This window comes from Stegodyphus dumicola, chromosome 4, assembly GCF_044657685.1.
Source record: "Stegodyphus dumicola isolate Sdum_Otavi_A_Nest chromosome 4, ASM4465768v1".
Lineage (NCBI taxonomy): Eukaryota > Metazoa > Arthropoda > Arachnida > Araneae > Eresidae > Stegodyphus > Stegodyphus dumicola.
Window position 1 is genome coordinate 240,968,992 of NC_140771.1, and position 16,904 is coordinate 240,985,895.

The 16,904-nt window shown below is 33.0% G+C and overlaps 1 protein-coding gene across 5 annotated transcripts in view; it reads left to right on the top strand.

Annotated features, from left to right (window-relative positions):
- The window catches only part of LOC118192048 (calpain-9-like), a 390,870-nt gene that overhangs the window by 298,985 nt on the left and 74,981 nt on the right, over window positions 1–16,904 (top strand). For all 5 annotated transcript variants that reach the window (XM_085816136.1, XM_085816138.1, XM_085816135.1 and 2 more), the window contains one exon: window positions 7,138–7,207. In XM_085816136.1, coding sequence (XP_085672262.1) covers window positions 7,138–7,207 — 70 coding nt within the window. The remainder of the gene's footprint in view (window positions 1–7,137; window positions 7,208–16,904) is intronic.

A 16,904-nucleotide genomic window follows, 5' to 3' on the forward strand; every position in this document is an offset into this window, starting at 1 on the left:
TCTGTTTGTGTATTTTTGGTTGTCTGTGTGTTAAGACAGTGGCGAATTTTTTCTGGTAACTATGATATTTTTAACTTTCTGATTTTCTTAAAGTGAAAATAGATCAATGTGTACATGGACAAAGTTAAGGCAGTGCACAATGCCCAGTTTGTGCAGTTCTCTGTTTTAATAGGTCAATGTGTACATGGACACAGAGTTTGTGTATGTCTTTGACTTCTTATTTTGGTTTTATGTAGCGGCCACCTTCAAATTGGTGCCTATCTTGATATAAAAAAAAGAAACGATTCGCCAAGGGTTACAGTAGAGTAAATTTTTACCAAAGATGTTCTTCCATAATCACCGTTTCAGTGGTTTAAACACTAGTGGGGCAGTATGCAGAGATGAAGATTTAAGTTTTGTTTACACAGCATGGTGGTTTAAGCACTCCAGCCATTACAGTGAACAAAATTATAATAAACATAGCCACAATAATTGTCTATAAATATTGATGTATAACACTGCATTAAATAATATATTTCTTATGCTAGTATATACAGAATCCTAAATCGAAGGGAAAATCAGAAGACTGTGCATGCATTTTCCTTTAACTGAAACATGGATTTGACCATACAAATCTCAGTCTTACGAGACATGCCACACTATGCAGATAGACAGTAAAAAGTGCTTGTGTTGTTTTTATTTGTTAGAGGTATGAAATAAATATACTTCTAGATTTTAATTTTTTCTTTTCTTGTTTTACATTTGGATAACCTATCAAAAAGTAAGGAATTTTGATATTATTACAATATCGGAGTTAAAATAACCATTATTGGACATGTTAAAGTAATGAAAATTTTAAATTAGGTTAAAAAGTAACCCTTAATGTGGCATATTTTTGAATTAAACTCTATCGACATTAAAAACAACAAAACGTCCCTCTTTATTAAGGACTTTAATTAACTAATTTTAAATACGGAGCTATGAATGAATTTTTTCCCTTGCATGTTATAATAACTGAAACAAAATTACTCTGATACAGTCAAAATTCCTAAATGCAAGTACATAAAATTTACTTTAGCAATTTAAAGAGATGAGACACACTGAACACATGAATAAATATCTATCAAAGAATAATTTATTAAATTTGGCCTGTTCCATAGTAAACTTTAACCATTAGATTACATTATTACACCGTGTTATCAGTTTGAAAAGCAAGTCATATGCCAGATCTTGGATGTAAAAGAAATGCACAAAATAATATACAGGTTATTGAAAAATGATGTATACCAATGTTTATAGATATGATTAAATGTAACAGAAAATTTACTGTCACAACCACATTTTTAAGTGAAATGTATCATTTTAACATTTTACGATATTTAAGGTATGGCATTAAATGCAACATTATGTGCCTGGGCATAAGTTAGTAAATTTAAAAAAAAAAAATAATAATCAAAGAATGAATGTCATGAAAAATTTCAAAAACAAGCAGAATTTAGAAGACCTTTAGACACTTATGATAAATAAATTTGAGAATTCTTCACCCAAAATTAAATTATAATTAACTAAAACCAGTTTGACTGACCTTCTACAAAATCCTTCAGCTGCAATTTTTTCTAGCTTGAAAACCAAATTCTTCTCCACATGGTAATAACATCTTAACCAGTTGAAATTCCTGCAGAAAGTTTGATAACACAGTAATAGAATTAATAGAATAGAAAAATTAACACAAAAGTATAGAACATCATTTAAACTTAACATTATTACAAATTTTGGTGCTTTCTGACTATCTGCAAAGCTGTGAAAATTGGCAAAATGGTTAGTTTATGGTTCATATCTACTGCTCTGTTCACAAGTAGTAATTCAAATAAGCACTTTATAAGAAACAAGACATTTTAGGATGCACACACACAAAAATATATACATTGGGTCAATATTCACATATTTTTCATCCAATGGAATACTATTCAGAAATAAAGATTAAATATAAAGCATGTAAATACATGTGTGTGGTATGCATATTCATAGTTTGCTATTATCGTGTGCATACTCTTGCTGTTTTAGCTTAAGTTGAAGCTGTGAGGGTAGATGATAAGAAAGTATCAGAATTTTTTATGTATAAGAAAAGATTGCCCTGACAATAGTATCTCAATTGTTTAGCACTGACATTTACATAGCGCATTAGAAATATATAGTAATATATGTATAATAAAAAGATAATTGCATATTATTAATTCATTTTTTTAAATGCCAAACTTTAACAATTCTTTCACTAATTAAACAGAATTCTTTCACATGAACATCTAAAATCCATTCTTAACTAAAGAATAAATAATAAAACCATGTAAATTTCTTATCAAGCCCATCATTTCCGAAATGTCTACTTCTGAAAGTTCCCAGCATTTCTCAATATATTATTAAACTAAGCATCAATGATCGTCATGTTCGCTAATGTGGCAATATCTTTCACACTTCTTTGTTACCACTAGTAACAAGTAGGCTTCAATAAATCTTTAACTGTTACATGCTACTTTTGTCTAAAATTTGTACAAATAATAAAATTAAATGAGCTCTTTATAATATGCTCAAAGAAATAATTTTGTATGAAAATTTGTATGTTATATATTGGCTTGATTAATGATTCAGGAAATAATTTGGGTTTTCAAAGTGCTTCCAATAAGTCAAATTTCAGCTTGTGTCAAAATAAAATCTATAACACAAAGATAAGCAAATTTCCTTATGAACAATGCATTTTAACATTATTCAATCACACAGTACTGATTGCTTCAATAAACATTACTGTAACTGTGTTATTTAAAAAACTGTAATGTTTTAATTATTTCCTTAATTAAAACATTACAGTCTCTTCCTCCTTCTAACACCAAAAGAAAACCTAGATAAGAAATATAAAAATATCAGTAAAAATAAATTATATTATTGAATGACACTTTACATTAATTACACTTATGCATATATTATTTTATTATAAATTATTTCAAAATCAAAGAAGAGAAGGGGGAGAAACTTTAATATTGACATTTCTAAAATGATATAAACATTAATCATTTAGTACAGTTTGTTATTTCAGGCAAAAAGAATTCACTTTTCTGGATAGCATTTATATTTCCATCTCACTTTCAATGAAACATCAAGAGAAATGCATATAATTTAAACACCAGTTTATTTTATTTATCAGACAGATTATGTCAACTCGAAAAAACCTATCGGTAAAATTCGGTAGTAATAATTCTGAATGTTAGGCAACTTGCAAGATTCAACAAAAATTATCAATACTTTTATTATAATGACAATACTACAGTAACATGAACATAAAATGAAACTGCATATAACTATAAAATAAGCCAGCATATAATAATGGTGCATTGGTTTCTAAAACAATGGGCTCGATGAAAAAATACATGTATTATGGTAGCTATTCATATTCTTCAGCTTTCCTAATATTCTCATGTTCACTTTACATAACTAAAGTATCTAAAATACAATAAAAATGCAAACAATATTTATGAGAAAATGTTAAAAGCAATCATAAGCATTTGATTGAATGACCATATTTTGTCTTCCTGCAAGTCGAATCTTAAAATGATATGCAGTTTGAAAAGTGCTTAATCCTTTTATAAAATATTCAAAAAAGATTAAAAAAAGGTACCGTTCTGTTATCAGGACCAGGTTCAGAAATGTATTTATGTATGCTTGTATATTTGTATGTTTGTGTGTCTACATATACACATCTATGCACATACTTACGAACACAGGTTCATACATTTCCGATTCTGGTCCCAATAACAGAACAGTACCCCCAAAAAAACTTGAATTACAAACTAGATTAAGATAATGTTTCAACCATACATATTTTGGACAAAACAATGCAAACTCTTATTTTTATACAATTGTTCAAACTATTTAACATAAATTTATTGCTGCAATAAAATAATAAGCAATCTGATCACACATATTATTTTGAAACTTGATGCATAAACTAGACTAAAAAAAATTCAATCATAAACATTTGGATAGCAGGGCAAATTAGATATTTGAAAAGACAGCCAGCCATTGAGATACACGTAATTCACGACAGAATGGTAACAATTGAATTCATAAAGCTGTGAAACATTTAACTGTCAAAATGACATAAATTCGAAAAGCAAAAAAAGTAAACATACAAGTATTGCAACTGAACTTACCTTTCATGCAACAAAAAATATCCATACAAGTTAACCTCATGGCTCCTCATTTTGGATTTCGTTTCAAATCAGACAGATGTTACGGATTTGCGGAAGAATACGAGGAACTAGTAGTTTGCCGGATACAATGTGCAATGACGCGAAAGAATATAGTTCTGTAGAACTTCCTACATTATTCCGTAATAAACAGTACTATTTCCTAATTTTTTCTTTATCTAATTAATTAATTAATAGGGAAATAGTTAAATAATGCCGAATTCATTTTTAATGAAATGTAAAATTTTGCATGTATGGGACGACCACCTTCCATCCAATATTTCTGAGAATCTAAACAAATTTTGGAATCTGAGAGTATCAGTAAATAAATATATAGAATATCGCCTCTCAAACGACCACTTCTGAAAGTGACCAATAGTTCTGAGATTATAAATAAATATTGATATTAAGTATTATTTCTATAAGACGACCATCTCTATATAAGACCAAAGTTTCTAGAATCTTGGATAGTCATCAGAGATGTATCTTTACTGCGAAATTATCACACGACTGTAATTCAATATCAATAACAGATCGCGCGATTGAAAAACATTTTCTGTCCTGTAATTAGAGGAAAAAAATTTTCCTTATGAGGTATTTCTCCCGCTCTCCTAGCGTGCCTTCGTGGTGTAATAGTTCTGCACGCTGGGCCGGTATTTCAGAGGTCCGTGGTTCGATTCCCGGCGAAGACGGTTGCTAATTTTTCATCTCTACGGCTTCCCAAAAAATCCTAATGTCTCTACAGTGGCGCCCGAACTAAAAAGGTGTGGGATGAGGTATATCCACACCCAGGATTTAGTGATTGGATCCCCTTAAAAAAAATGTTGGCCTTTAAAAAGAGAAGTAATATAAGGTATTTCTCCCGCTTTCCTAGCGTGTCTTCGGCCCTCCAGCGGCCGAGCGGTAAAGTCGCTGAACCCTGGTAGTGCGATCCGAGGTTCGAATCGAGCGAACGGGCTGGCTGCATGGGTGTTTTCGTGGTTTTCCCCACGTGTAACGTGTATACGAGCCAGTTTCCCTTAGAAAGTCCTCCACGAAGACATCCCTCCCCATAGGCAGATAGCCCTAGTGTGCTTTGGCATAATTAAATACACCACCACCACACCTAGCGTGTCCTCGTGGTGTAGTGGTTCTGCACACTGGGCCGGTATTCCAGAGGTCCGTCCTTCGATTCCCGGCGAAGGCAGTTGCTAATTTCTCATGTTTCCTGCTTCCAAAAAAACACCTAATGTCTCTATACCCAAATTTAAAAAAAAAAATTCGTTTCCGTAATTAAATATATCTATATCTAATTTTACCTATATTTGTAGTAGGGTTTGCAATCTGTAAGTAATTATACATGTAATTTATACATTTTTTATAAAAAAAATATATGTTATCTAGAATTTTGCAAATATTCTAGAAAATGCTAATCCATTGAAAAAAATCTTTTCCATGACTAAATAAATTTTTAAAAAAGTCAGAAAAAATAGCAGTTAAAATTAATAACAAAATAACAAGAATAAATCATCAATCATATCAATATTTTCAATGTACGGCATTTAGAAACAACTTAGTAAAATACATATGAAAAATAAAATAACGTGCAAGTTTCAGATGTGCAATGTCAAAAAATTAAAACTGGTAAATTTGAGAACAAATATCCTCAAAATGTTTGACAACGAAAGTCCTCCGGACAGTGCAGAATGAATGTCCTCAGGATGTGAAATTGATGAACTCCTCAGGACATCTGAGAATCAACATCTTCAGGACATCCTGTCATATCCCGGGACATAGCGACTTAAATAAGACATCCTCAGGATGTTAAATTACGATCTCCTCAGGACATCTGAGAATCAACATCCTTAGGACATCCTAAGTATGTCCCGGGATACTGCGACTTAAATAGGACATCCTGAGGATGTTTTGTGCTATGGGGGTATAATTAAAAATTTACGTAAAGAAATAACTAGTGCTGTACTGTGAAAGGGATGACAGATGTGCTCCAAAGTAGCAAATGTAGTAGCCTATTTATATCGCTTCGTGAACAGCTGTGCAATGGTAATGTATATGTAGCGTTTAATGTGCGCTACGCTAAAGCAGTGCGCGATGCCGAATTTGTGCAATTCTCCGGTTTTTTAAACGGAAACTGATTGCTGTGTACTTGGGGCAAACTCCATTTTCTTTCCAGCAATCGAGAATTCAGAGTTCCAGTCACGGCGATGGCATCGCTGATTTTTCACGTTTCCTGTCTTTGAAATAATATAAAAATTTGGCGGACGATTATTTGTCACCACCTAGATTTGGCGACTGTCCTCCCCCCCCCAGGGTGGGAAAGAAAGAATATAAGTAATTATCTCCTTCCTTACCATGTGTCTTCGTGGTGTAATTGGAAGCTCATCCTACTGGTAATTGGGAGGTTAAAAGTTCAAATCCCAATGAAAGCATTACTGATTCTTTAGGTTTCTTGCTATGAAATAAATTTAGACTGCACAACTCTATAGTAATAAAAGTAATTAGTACGATACAATCATTTTAAATCCTTACGTGACATTTTCCTTCTCTGCATAAAACAATGTGTCGTAATGAAGCTAACAACTGCTAAGCTTTCATACTACTGATCAGTTTTCGTTGCTGTTCGGCTTTATCTGCTTAAGTAGGAGAGACTTTTGAGTTTAATGTTTACTTATCAAAGTATTAATCAACTCTACGCATTGAAACAATCGTCCAGTTTTGCTGAACGCCGTTAATTAAACCAATGAACAAAGCCCTCTCTAGTATAAGGATGCCTATTATATGTATTATAAGCTCTTTTAATGATGACGATTTATTTTTATAACCAACCCAGATAAGTGGCTTTCATTCACTTATGCTTTGTGATTTGTTCCAAAGTAAATACATTCAGATCGCATTTATATGATATCTTATTTTGCTTTTACAGGAAATATGTGCTCGCCCCAAATTTATTTCAGAGAACACATCACGTTTCGATATCGAACAAGGAGAACTGGGTAAGTGAGTTCATTGTTACACTTAAAACTTTTAATTTTTGTATTTTAACACGTATGGGTTTTAATAAATTAAAATTCTATTTTAACTAAATTCACTAAATGGTGCTGCTAAAGGCTGAAGAAGGAATGTCTGAAGTAAAAGAAAATTTTAGCAAGAAAAAAAAAAAAAAAAAAAAAAAAAAAGACTTAAACATTTTTTCCCCTCGCTTGATGCGACTTATACAAAAGGAGTATTTTATTAGTTATCGAAATAGAAAGTAATATAAAACTAGCTCTCTTGGTCTCAAGTTACACTTTATTCTAGGCACACACTAGTGCAGATATGCCTTCTTTTATGAAAGCTAACTTTACGGTTAGTTCATTTTCGCTGGAGACTTGAATCAAGGCACTCTTTTCATAAACCTGTAGAATATAGATTTTTTTTCTTCTGATTTCTGGTCACTAAAATAGACAAAAAGGTGAAAATAGGTTTAGTCAGTGGCCTGACCATCACCTGGGGCCACAAGAAACCTAAAATTTAGACCTAGGGTCTCAGAATTTTAAGCGTCACCAGAATCATCGTCTAATTCAGGCAAGCTTTTTGTGTCACGACCAAAAATCGAAAAAAAAAAAAAAAAAAAAAAAATTGGCGGGCCAAGATAAATTTTTCTAAAATTTTGAAAACAATGTACAATTATTACAATTTAAATGTGTTAATGAGATGAATGAAATTGCGATTTCATTTTTAAAAGATCCTTGTATTGAGGTTCGAAGTGAGATGTACTGATTCTAAGGAACGAGGCTAAATGCTCGTCTGTCAGTTTACTTCTGAAATAATTCTTTCTAAGGCTCTTAGTTGAAAACACTTGTTCACATATATAAGGTGAAGCAAGCATAGCGCTGATTTTCTGGGCGTGAGATATTAAATTTGGGAAACTAACTTTCGATAATGATTTGAAAAACACTAACTTTGGCATATCTAGAAATAACTGCTTAAGATGATTGTTAGATTGCAACTCAATTAATTCAAGCTGAAAATCTGATCCTTGCTTCACAACTTACGTTCAAAGGCATGGTAAAAATATGCAACTCTCTTTGAATGGCACTGAAATCTTGAAATCTGCCTTCGAACTCAAACCTGTAAAATAACCTAAGAATAATAAAAAATGTAGTTTTTTTCAAACCATCTTCATAATTCTTAAGCTTCTCTTCATTTACTGAGGGTAATGCATTTAGCCTCGGGAAATGAGACAATCCGTTCTTAGCTAGCTGCCCAGCAAACAGATTAAATTCTAGTTTAAAAGCTTTGAGATGGGCCCAGATATCGTCGATAAATTAATTTTTCCCTTGCATCTTGACATTCAAGTTGCTCATATGATAAAGAAGATCTGTGAAAAATGCAAAGTCCGAAAACCATTCTGTATCTTCTAATATTTCGCACTTCGCAGAACACTGTTTCTCGTGGAAGAACGACACAATGTCGTCTTTCAGCTGCCCGACTTGCTCGAAAATACATCCTGCGCTAAGCCACCTTAGTTTCGTGTCATACAGTACACCAGAGTATTCAGATTGCACGAACCGAAGAAAGTCTCGAAATTGCCTGTGAATAAGCCCACGAGATCGAATAGTATTTACAAGCTTTACGACTGCATCAAGCACAGGTGTCATATTCAATGCAGATTTACACAAAGCATCTTAATGTATAAAGGCCCGTCCACACGAGTACGCTCGAAACGTAGCTGACGAACGCGCTTTTACGTTACCAGCGTAAAACCGTCCAAACGAGTACGCTTGCGAAGAGTGCGTTTAACCAATAGAATTATTTTGCGCAAAAATCACGTGACGCTGTAATATAGCGTCAACAGAGCTGTATCTTATTACTTCGCTGTTCTTCTGTATGTTTGCGGCAAGTTGTCCGAATCAGATGATTTTTTTTATAGCTGAAACTTTACTATTATGTGCAATTATTAAGCAGAGGCAAAACCGCAAAAAATGGCAAGAATGAGTCCGAAAGATTTATTTAGAGCGGCCTGTTCAAAGAGTTTTTTTTTTTTTTTTTTTTTTTTTTTTTTTTTTACTGCCTTGTTTACGAAAGGAATATCTGGAATTATTAAATTCCTACTATTACCTCACACTCTCCCTATATCTTGTTCAAATTTTCAGTACATAAAATGCTTTTTATTCATCCACTTAAGTTCAAATACAATTTTTTTAATTTGCAGTGAATGACACTTGATGTTAATACAGCTTTTTCACATATTAAATTTTTTTTAATTGTTAATTAAAAAAAATATGTTTGTATTTTTATTTATTTATTTATTTATTTTTGTATTTTTAAACTTTTCTTTGTGGACCTAAGTAGGAATTGACTTAATTTTTTTTTGGGGGGGGGGTATATTACTTGTTTTTTAATTCCTTCAGGATGAGTATCGAACATTTTGACAGACTTGCAGATTCTATATCGTATGAAAATTAGGATTTATAAAATTGGTTTGGAATACAGTATATAAAGAGAATTAAATTACTTAATTCTCTTTATATACACTATCCACCATATAATAAAACCAACTTCATATTTTTTTAACTCGCTCTCCCTTGGTCTTTTGTTTTTCTTTTTATTTACTTTTGAATTTAGAATGAGGTTCAAACTTTGGACAGTTTATGAGAAATTATGTGCATGATAAAATATGCAATAAAGTAAAAAATAAAGAGAGAATTTATAGATAATATATGATAAAGAGATGCAGATATATTTTTACACAAGGATTTCTATTTGCACTGCATTTTTTTAAACTAAATTAAAATAATAATAATAATAATGAATAAAATAAGAAATGAAAACAATAATAATAGGTAAAATAAGAATATAATGATTCATGATTAAATATAAGAAATACGTTTCAAAACGAGAAAAGCTAACTGAATTATACCGTCTACGTGTGAGGTTCGAACTTGCCACCTTTCCATCCCTTCGCCACCAAAGCAGCGCGCTGACCACTCAGCTATCTGTGATAGCAGTGTTTGTGAAAAATAATGTAACAAGTAGAAGTCGCTGCAAAGGTAATTTAATTATATTTCAATTTGATTGCTGTATGATACAAGTTGTAACTTTCCTCCAAAATTTCGTAATTGTATTTTATTGAATACTCTTTCACAGTCAACTGCTTTATTTTAGAAGTTATTATATTGCTGAAGTTAGTTTTTGGTGTATTTAATATTGGGATATTTATAGAGCTTTTTATTACACATGATATAGCCAATATTTATAATAATTAAGGAGAATTTTGTAAGGCAAAAACTTTGATTTTGTAGAAACTGTAATTTATTTAGGTTCCTATTACTTACGATGTTATAAATAGGTGAAGCATATGGATATACTGGTCGGATCATTGCTTTATAAGTATACAGTTTTCCCCTTTAATGAGAATTTTAAATGTATACTAACATGTACGGTTTGAGAAATCTAAAGATGGCGTGAACAATGCTGATTATTTTATTGCTGTATACAGTTATATTTCTAAGTAAAATCTCATCTCTCTGTGGCTCTGACGCCATATTGAAACGGGTAAGCAAGAAGGTTTTCTGGTTATGACACGTGATAAGAACTCGGTCGGCTATTGGATATACGCGCGCGTCGCGGGCGAAAAAGCTGAACAGGAACGTACTCAGTTTTACGTCTTCTGCGTCCTGCGAATTTACGCCGGCGTCAAAAAATTTACGTCAACTACGTCGGGAGCGTCCTCGTGTGAACGGGCCTTAACACAATGTAGAAAAACAACATTGTTTCCGAGATTGTTTTGATTAAAGAGTCCAAAAAATCCAGATTTTTTTCCTGTCTTACTTAATGCTCCATCGATCGTAATATTACATATATTTTTATAGGCACTTTCAAAGTTTAAAGCCCTTCCTGAAATTCACGAAAAATATGACATCACGTTGTTAGTTCCCTTTAAAGAACGCAGGCACGCCAGTTCCTCGGTAAAGTTATCATCAACATCTCTTATAAATAATTCTAATTGAGCAGTATCATTTATATCAATGCTTTCATCCATAGCTATGGAAGAAAATTTAAACTGGCCAATCTTTGATTCTAATTGTGGTGTCAAATTTTTATCGATGGCTTCGAATCTAGAAGTTACCATTTTCGAGATAAGCTTACAGTCTCAAAATTATTTTTCTTGTCTGGACATTAAACATCACAGATTTGGAGAATGCATTGTTTCACGAACTTTCCATCACTGAAAGCTTTATTATTTTTAGCAATATTGTATATTACAGTGTAACTTGCATGTGTGGCTACTTCTTGGAAACTGCTTACTTTCTTGAGAATATTTTGTTGGTCTGATAATTGTTTACAAAGACTTTCTGCATTTTGTTTTCTTTCACATTCGGACATTGCTTCCTAAACGGAATTCTTATGCTTAGATGTGAAATGACGGGAAATACTGTATTCTTTGAAGACTACTACAGCTTCATTGCAGAAGAGACACACTGGTTTATCTTTTACGACTGTAAAAAAATATTTCCAGGACCCTTCATCATTAAAAGCACGGCACTCTGAATCAACTTTTAAGTTTTTTAGTAGCCATTTTGGGGTTGAAATATTTTACGAATAACCCAAACAAGCACTAGCTACGCTATACTTTTAATAATTTCACCACTATTCACAATGAGGCTAATATGTCCGCAATCTTTCCATACGCAGTTAATAAATATTAGAACTCGCGCTAAAAGAAGAAGCCGCTGGCTGGAGCTTAAAATGCGCAATCTGCCAAACATGTGAGGTCTAATTCACGTATATTAGATTCCCATATGTCTGCTCCCCGAGAAAGAGATAACGCTTTTGGGCGTCAATCTACAGCTATAACTAACAAAGAACTTCCGCTTTTAAAACACTTTACCGATTGAAAGCTGTCTGTGCTTGCTGTTTCCGTCGATTTATGTTTTGTAGAACAAAACTAGAGAAAGTAAAAAAGATTATCAGTCCTCTGGAAAAAAGGAAGGAAAAAAAAATACTATTTAAACAAAGTAGAAAAGGAAATGGATAGAACAAAAAATAGAGAAAGTGAAAAGATCATCAATCCTTTTAAAAAAAGGAAGAGGGGAAAATCAATATTTAAACAAAATAGAAAAGGAGATGAATGTATAATTTATAAATATTGTTACGAAATGTACAGGCGCGGTAAGATGGCTTCCCCGCAAAGCAATTTTAGGGTTGCCATAAAATGGCAAAGGAGGTCTGGGTTGCCACATTTGGCGAGAAATAGCCCATTTGGCGACAAAATTGGCGATATACCATGGACGGTTGAAGAACCTTCTGGAACGCATTCTTACCGGTTTAGCCCAGAATGTTCTCGAACACAAGCCGAAAGCTATATAAACCCTGCTGGTCCGCAGTCAGTGAGTGTGTGTGCCTCGAATAGAGTGCGAGAGAGTCGAGTTAGTGTCTCATCTAGCGAGTCAATCCCTGCGGAGTCGATCGAGTTGACAACCGGGCAGCGAGTGCCGAGTCGGTCGTCGAGTTCACCGAAGGAGTCTCTTAGTGTATCGCGGTTAAAGCATCGTCGAGAGAGCGTGTTGAGCTCCGAGAACGACTGAACCGAAGAGTCGGGAGCCGTGCTCTGTGCGTCGTCGAGTGCATCGCGAGTTGTAGCGTGGAGAGTCTCGAGAGTACGTGGAGTTCCGAGAACGACAGAGCAGAGTCGGGAACTGTACTCTGGTGCTTTGCAGTGAAGCTGTCTCCCTCATTATAGCCTGATAACCTGGAGTCTGTGTCGCTGATCGTGTCAGCGTGTTTATAGTTAAAAACGTGTTTTGGAGCTGTCCTGACAATACTGGCAATAACGTGTGTTATTCGATACTTCATTAAAGTTCTATATAAAGCCGCTGTATTACCTATTGTGATGTATGGAATTGGCGCCTGGGGTTCCAGAGCGTGGGAGCTGGTGAGGCTCCGGATGAAGTTGGATTCTATACAGAGAGCTTGGGGTCTTGCAATTACTCGCTGCTTTAGGACAGTCCCCACGGAGGTGGTTTGTGTATTGGCCAGACTGCCTCCCCTCTCAGTTTATTACGAATTTTATTACAAGAAATATCTTTTACGTTCTAGAAATATTGATATGATTTGTTTTGATTCTAATATTATTACTAAATATGTTTTTGAAAAATTTAATGTACATTTATTACACTCTGTAAATAGAATCAGTTATGGGTTTGATAGAGAAATTCCAAAAATTGGAATGTATGATATTTATACGGATGGTTCGGGGTTAGGAGGGTGTACTGGAGCTACTTTTGTTGTATATTTCTATGATGTTGAAATTGATTATGGTTTATATAGATTGAATTCTTATAATTCAGTATTTCAAGCGGAATGTATTGCAGTTTTGAAGGCCTTGAAATGGATTCAAATGAATATTAAAACATGTGTTACTATAAATTTGTATACTGATTCTCTTTCTTTGCTCCAGTCACTCTCTTGCCCCGATAATGTTAACTGTATTATTATGGATATTAAATTTCTGTTACAATCTATCAGTTCTACGATTTCTTTTCATTGGATTAAAGCCCATGTTGGGTTTTTTGGTAATGAGAGGGCTGACAGTCTGGCCAAGAAGGCATGTATTTCAACTAATGCACCCATTGTGGAAATTTCTGGTTCTAGACAAATTGCCATTACGAGTATGAAGAAATATTATATAAATATATGGAAAGATAAGATAATTTGTTGATTATTTGAGATTTGTTGAAAAAATAATTTGTTGATTAATATTGAAATTACAGATAAAGTTTTAATCTATGATGACATTGATATGAATCAGATTATCACCGGACAGGTTTCCTCATTATTTAAAAAGATTTCATGTACAAGATAATGATCTATGTCCAAATTGTAATCTTTTGGGTGATGCCAAATACTTCGTGGTGGACTGCCAATTGACTGATTTTATTAGACGAAGTTTTTGTGATATACATTTTGATTTATTGAATTTTGATTTTAAACATTTGAAATTATATGCAAGAGAATTGATGGCCTTTATTAATGGCAATAGACATGCGATTGGGGTTTTTAACTAAGTTCATTTTATTTTCAATGTGTTTATTTTAGGATGCCTTTTCCGTCGTGTTTTAATGATATGTGTGACTGTATGTCATATTTTCGTTGTGTGTTTTACGTGTGTTTTCCTTCCTTATTTTATGCTATCATTTTTACTAATACAGTTTTCTTGATTTAGTTATTTTTGGTTTTCTTCTTTCCTGTTGTGTCGTTAATCCAGCCATTTAAAAAAACAATAATAAATAAAAATAAAATAAAATTAGGTAGTCGTATGGCAACCTTGCTGGGTGTATAATTATTACTTTCTTTAGTTGATTATACTAACATTTTTAGTTACTCGGAATGTGCTGTGAATGGGACGCCCCGTTTTTGGACCATAAGATCACTTTGTGATCAGGCGGTTTGGGGCGTTCTAGCAAAAACAAAAACAAACTTCATTAAGTGCCGTCGTTATTCACTCCACATCCACACGAACCCCGTACGAACGTGAAGGAAGAAAATAACGTAACAATTGGTGTCAGAAGAGAAAAACGTAACAATATATATTTCTTTTAATTTATTTCAGACCGGCAAATTAAAATTCTATCCGCGCGCCGGATCGAACCTTCCGGCGGGCAGGAGTTTGCTCATTCCTGTGTTAAACCCTACACTGGAACAAACTTCAAAGACATAAATCGCATATAAGCCTTCAGCATGTATTTCTTTTATTATTATTGAATCTAGAAGGTCAAATTACACTGTTCATCAGTATTTATCATAGAATACGTATTTATCTTACTGTTTCTGCTTCTAGTGCATATTAGTATTAAAGTCGATGCTGTTTGCAGCATATTGTAATTTTGTTGCTTGTGCTTGAGATTCGGAGCATTTGAAAACGGTTACTTCATTAATTACTGACAACCGCTTTTTCTCTTTATGCTGTTTTGACTTTTGAAAAAAAAAAAAAAAAAAAATCAAATAATATGCTGCTTTCGGGAAAAAACACGGGAAAATTACACTTATTGTTTAATCTGAGGACGAAGTCGTAGAATAATGCAGGTACTTCTTTATAATAATTTGGGTACTAATAATTTCTAAATAATATATACGCTCTTAAAAATAAATTAGAATGGAAACGAGAAGATGTGGTGAAGAATATTAAGACTAATATTTATTTTCAGACAAAAATTAAACTAACAAAGATTTACTTCTGTTATTCAAAATACTGTAAACATTTTATAAAACTTAAGTAATTGAATTTTCTACAATATTAATAATAACGTTAAGTAAAATAGTAATAAATGAGTGAATAATTACCGCAGAAGGAGTATACATTTCGTTTTAGCATTTTGCGTCGGCTCACTGTAAAAGTCTGAATCACTTTTCAAATTGTTGCCACTAAATATTAGAGCCCTGCATTATATTTAAAGAAATTAAATAATGAAGAATCTGCATGAATGTGTGTATGTTTCTTGCACTGTAAGAAAAACGACGGTAACTAGAACATCCAATTTTGAATAACGTAGTCCTCCACTCGAATATGGGCATCTAGAAGTCCAAATTTGGAATTTTTTTTATTATCTTTTTCATATTTTGCAAACCTTGGAATAATTTTTGATTAACAAACTCAATGATTTCAAAGCGTACAATTAATAGTAACACCGCGTGCATCTTTAAGCACGGATATTTTATGCGCTAGATTTATTTACATTTCTTACTGGTATTATATTATGTTGGTAGCGTAGCAACGCAAAGACGTTACAATGTCTAACGGTATTTTGTATCGAATGACTTTGAATGTCTGTATTTTTCTTTTATAGCCTATATATCTATATATTAAAAATTTCCTAATTTGTTTAGCATATAGCTTTTTTATTAATTTTTAAATAATTAAATATTTTTTCTCCTCTTTCTCGCTTTTCATAGCAACTAAATATGCTTATGTTGGAGTTTTCTCGGAGCCACAGTTTTTGGTAACTTTTTGGCGTGCTTACTAAAATTTATCTTCTAATTTCCTTAATTTTGCAGCACAATGCGCCATATATATATATATATATAAGATATAACAAAATATAATAGCTGTTTCAGAAAAATAATTGATGACCTCAACATTCTAAATTTGGTGATCTGCCCCTAAATTCATATCTTCTCACGGGTTCCAGAGTTTTCTATCTTACATAACGTTTTAATGCAGATACCTCTTGTCCAATCCAATTAATTCTAAACCGAAACTCTGAACTGAAACTTTTCCGACTCTCACCCTTCTTCCTCTGAAGTTCTATGATACTCTGCTCTTTTCCGCATAGCTCTCCTGCTGGCAAGACGCTTTTAAACTATGCTGCTTTCTTAGTTACTTAAGATTACGTTCTAGTTTTCAAAATGCAATTTATGTATTAAATATAATTAGAAACATCTTGTCTGAAAAAGGATGATTTGAGATGCGTGGAAAAAATAAAGATTGCGATTTTTCAAGAAATGTTGTGCTAAATTGCGTTATCATGCTACAAAAATAAGTTTGGTAAAGCCGTCTTATTGATGGTAGGGTACGAACTGCGCCAAATTTGATCGAAGATACCCGTCCCCCTCTCATCTAACCCACGAAGTGCGCGACGTTTCCTGTCCCTTATTTCTTTCCCGAGAATATTGGGTGCTACAAAAAGTCATTTAGCGCCATTAATGGGA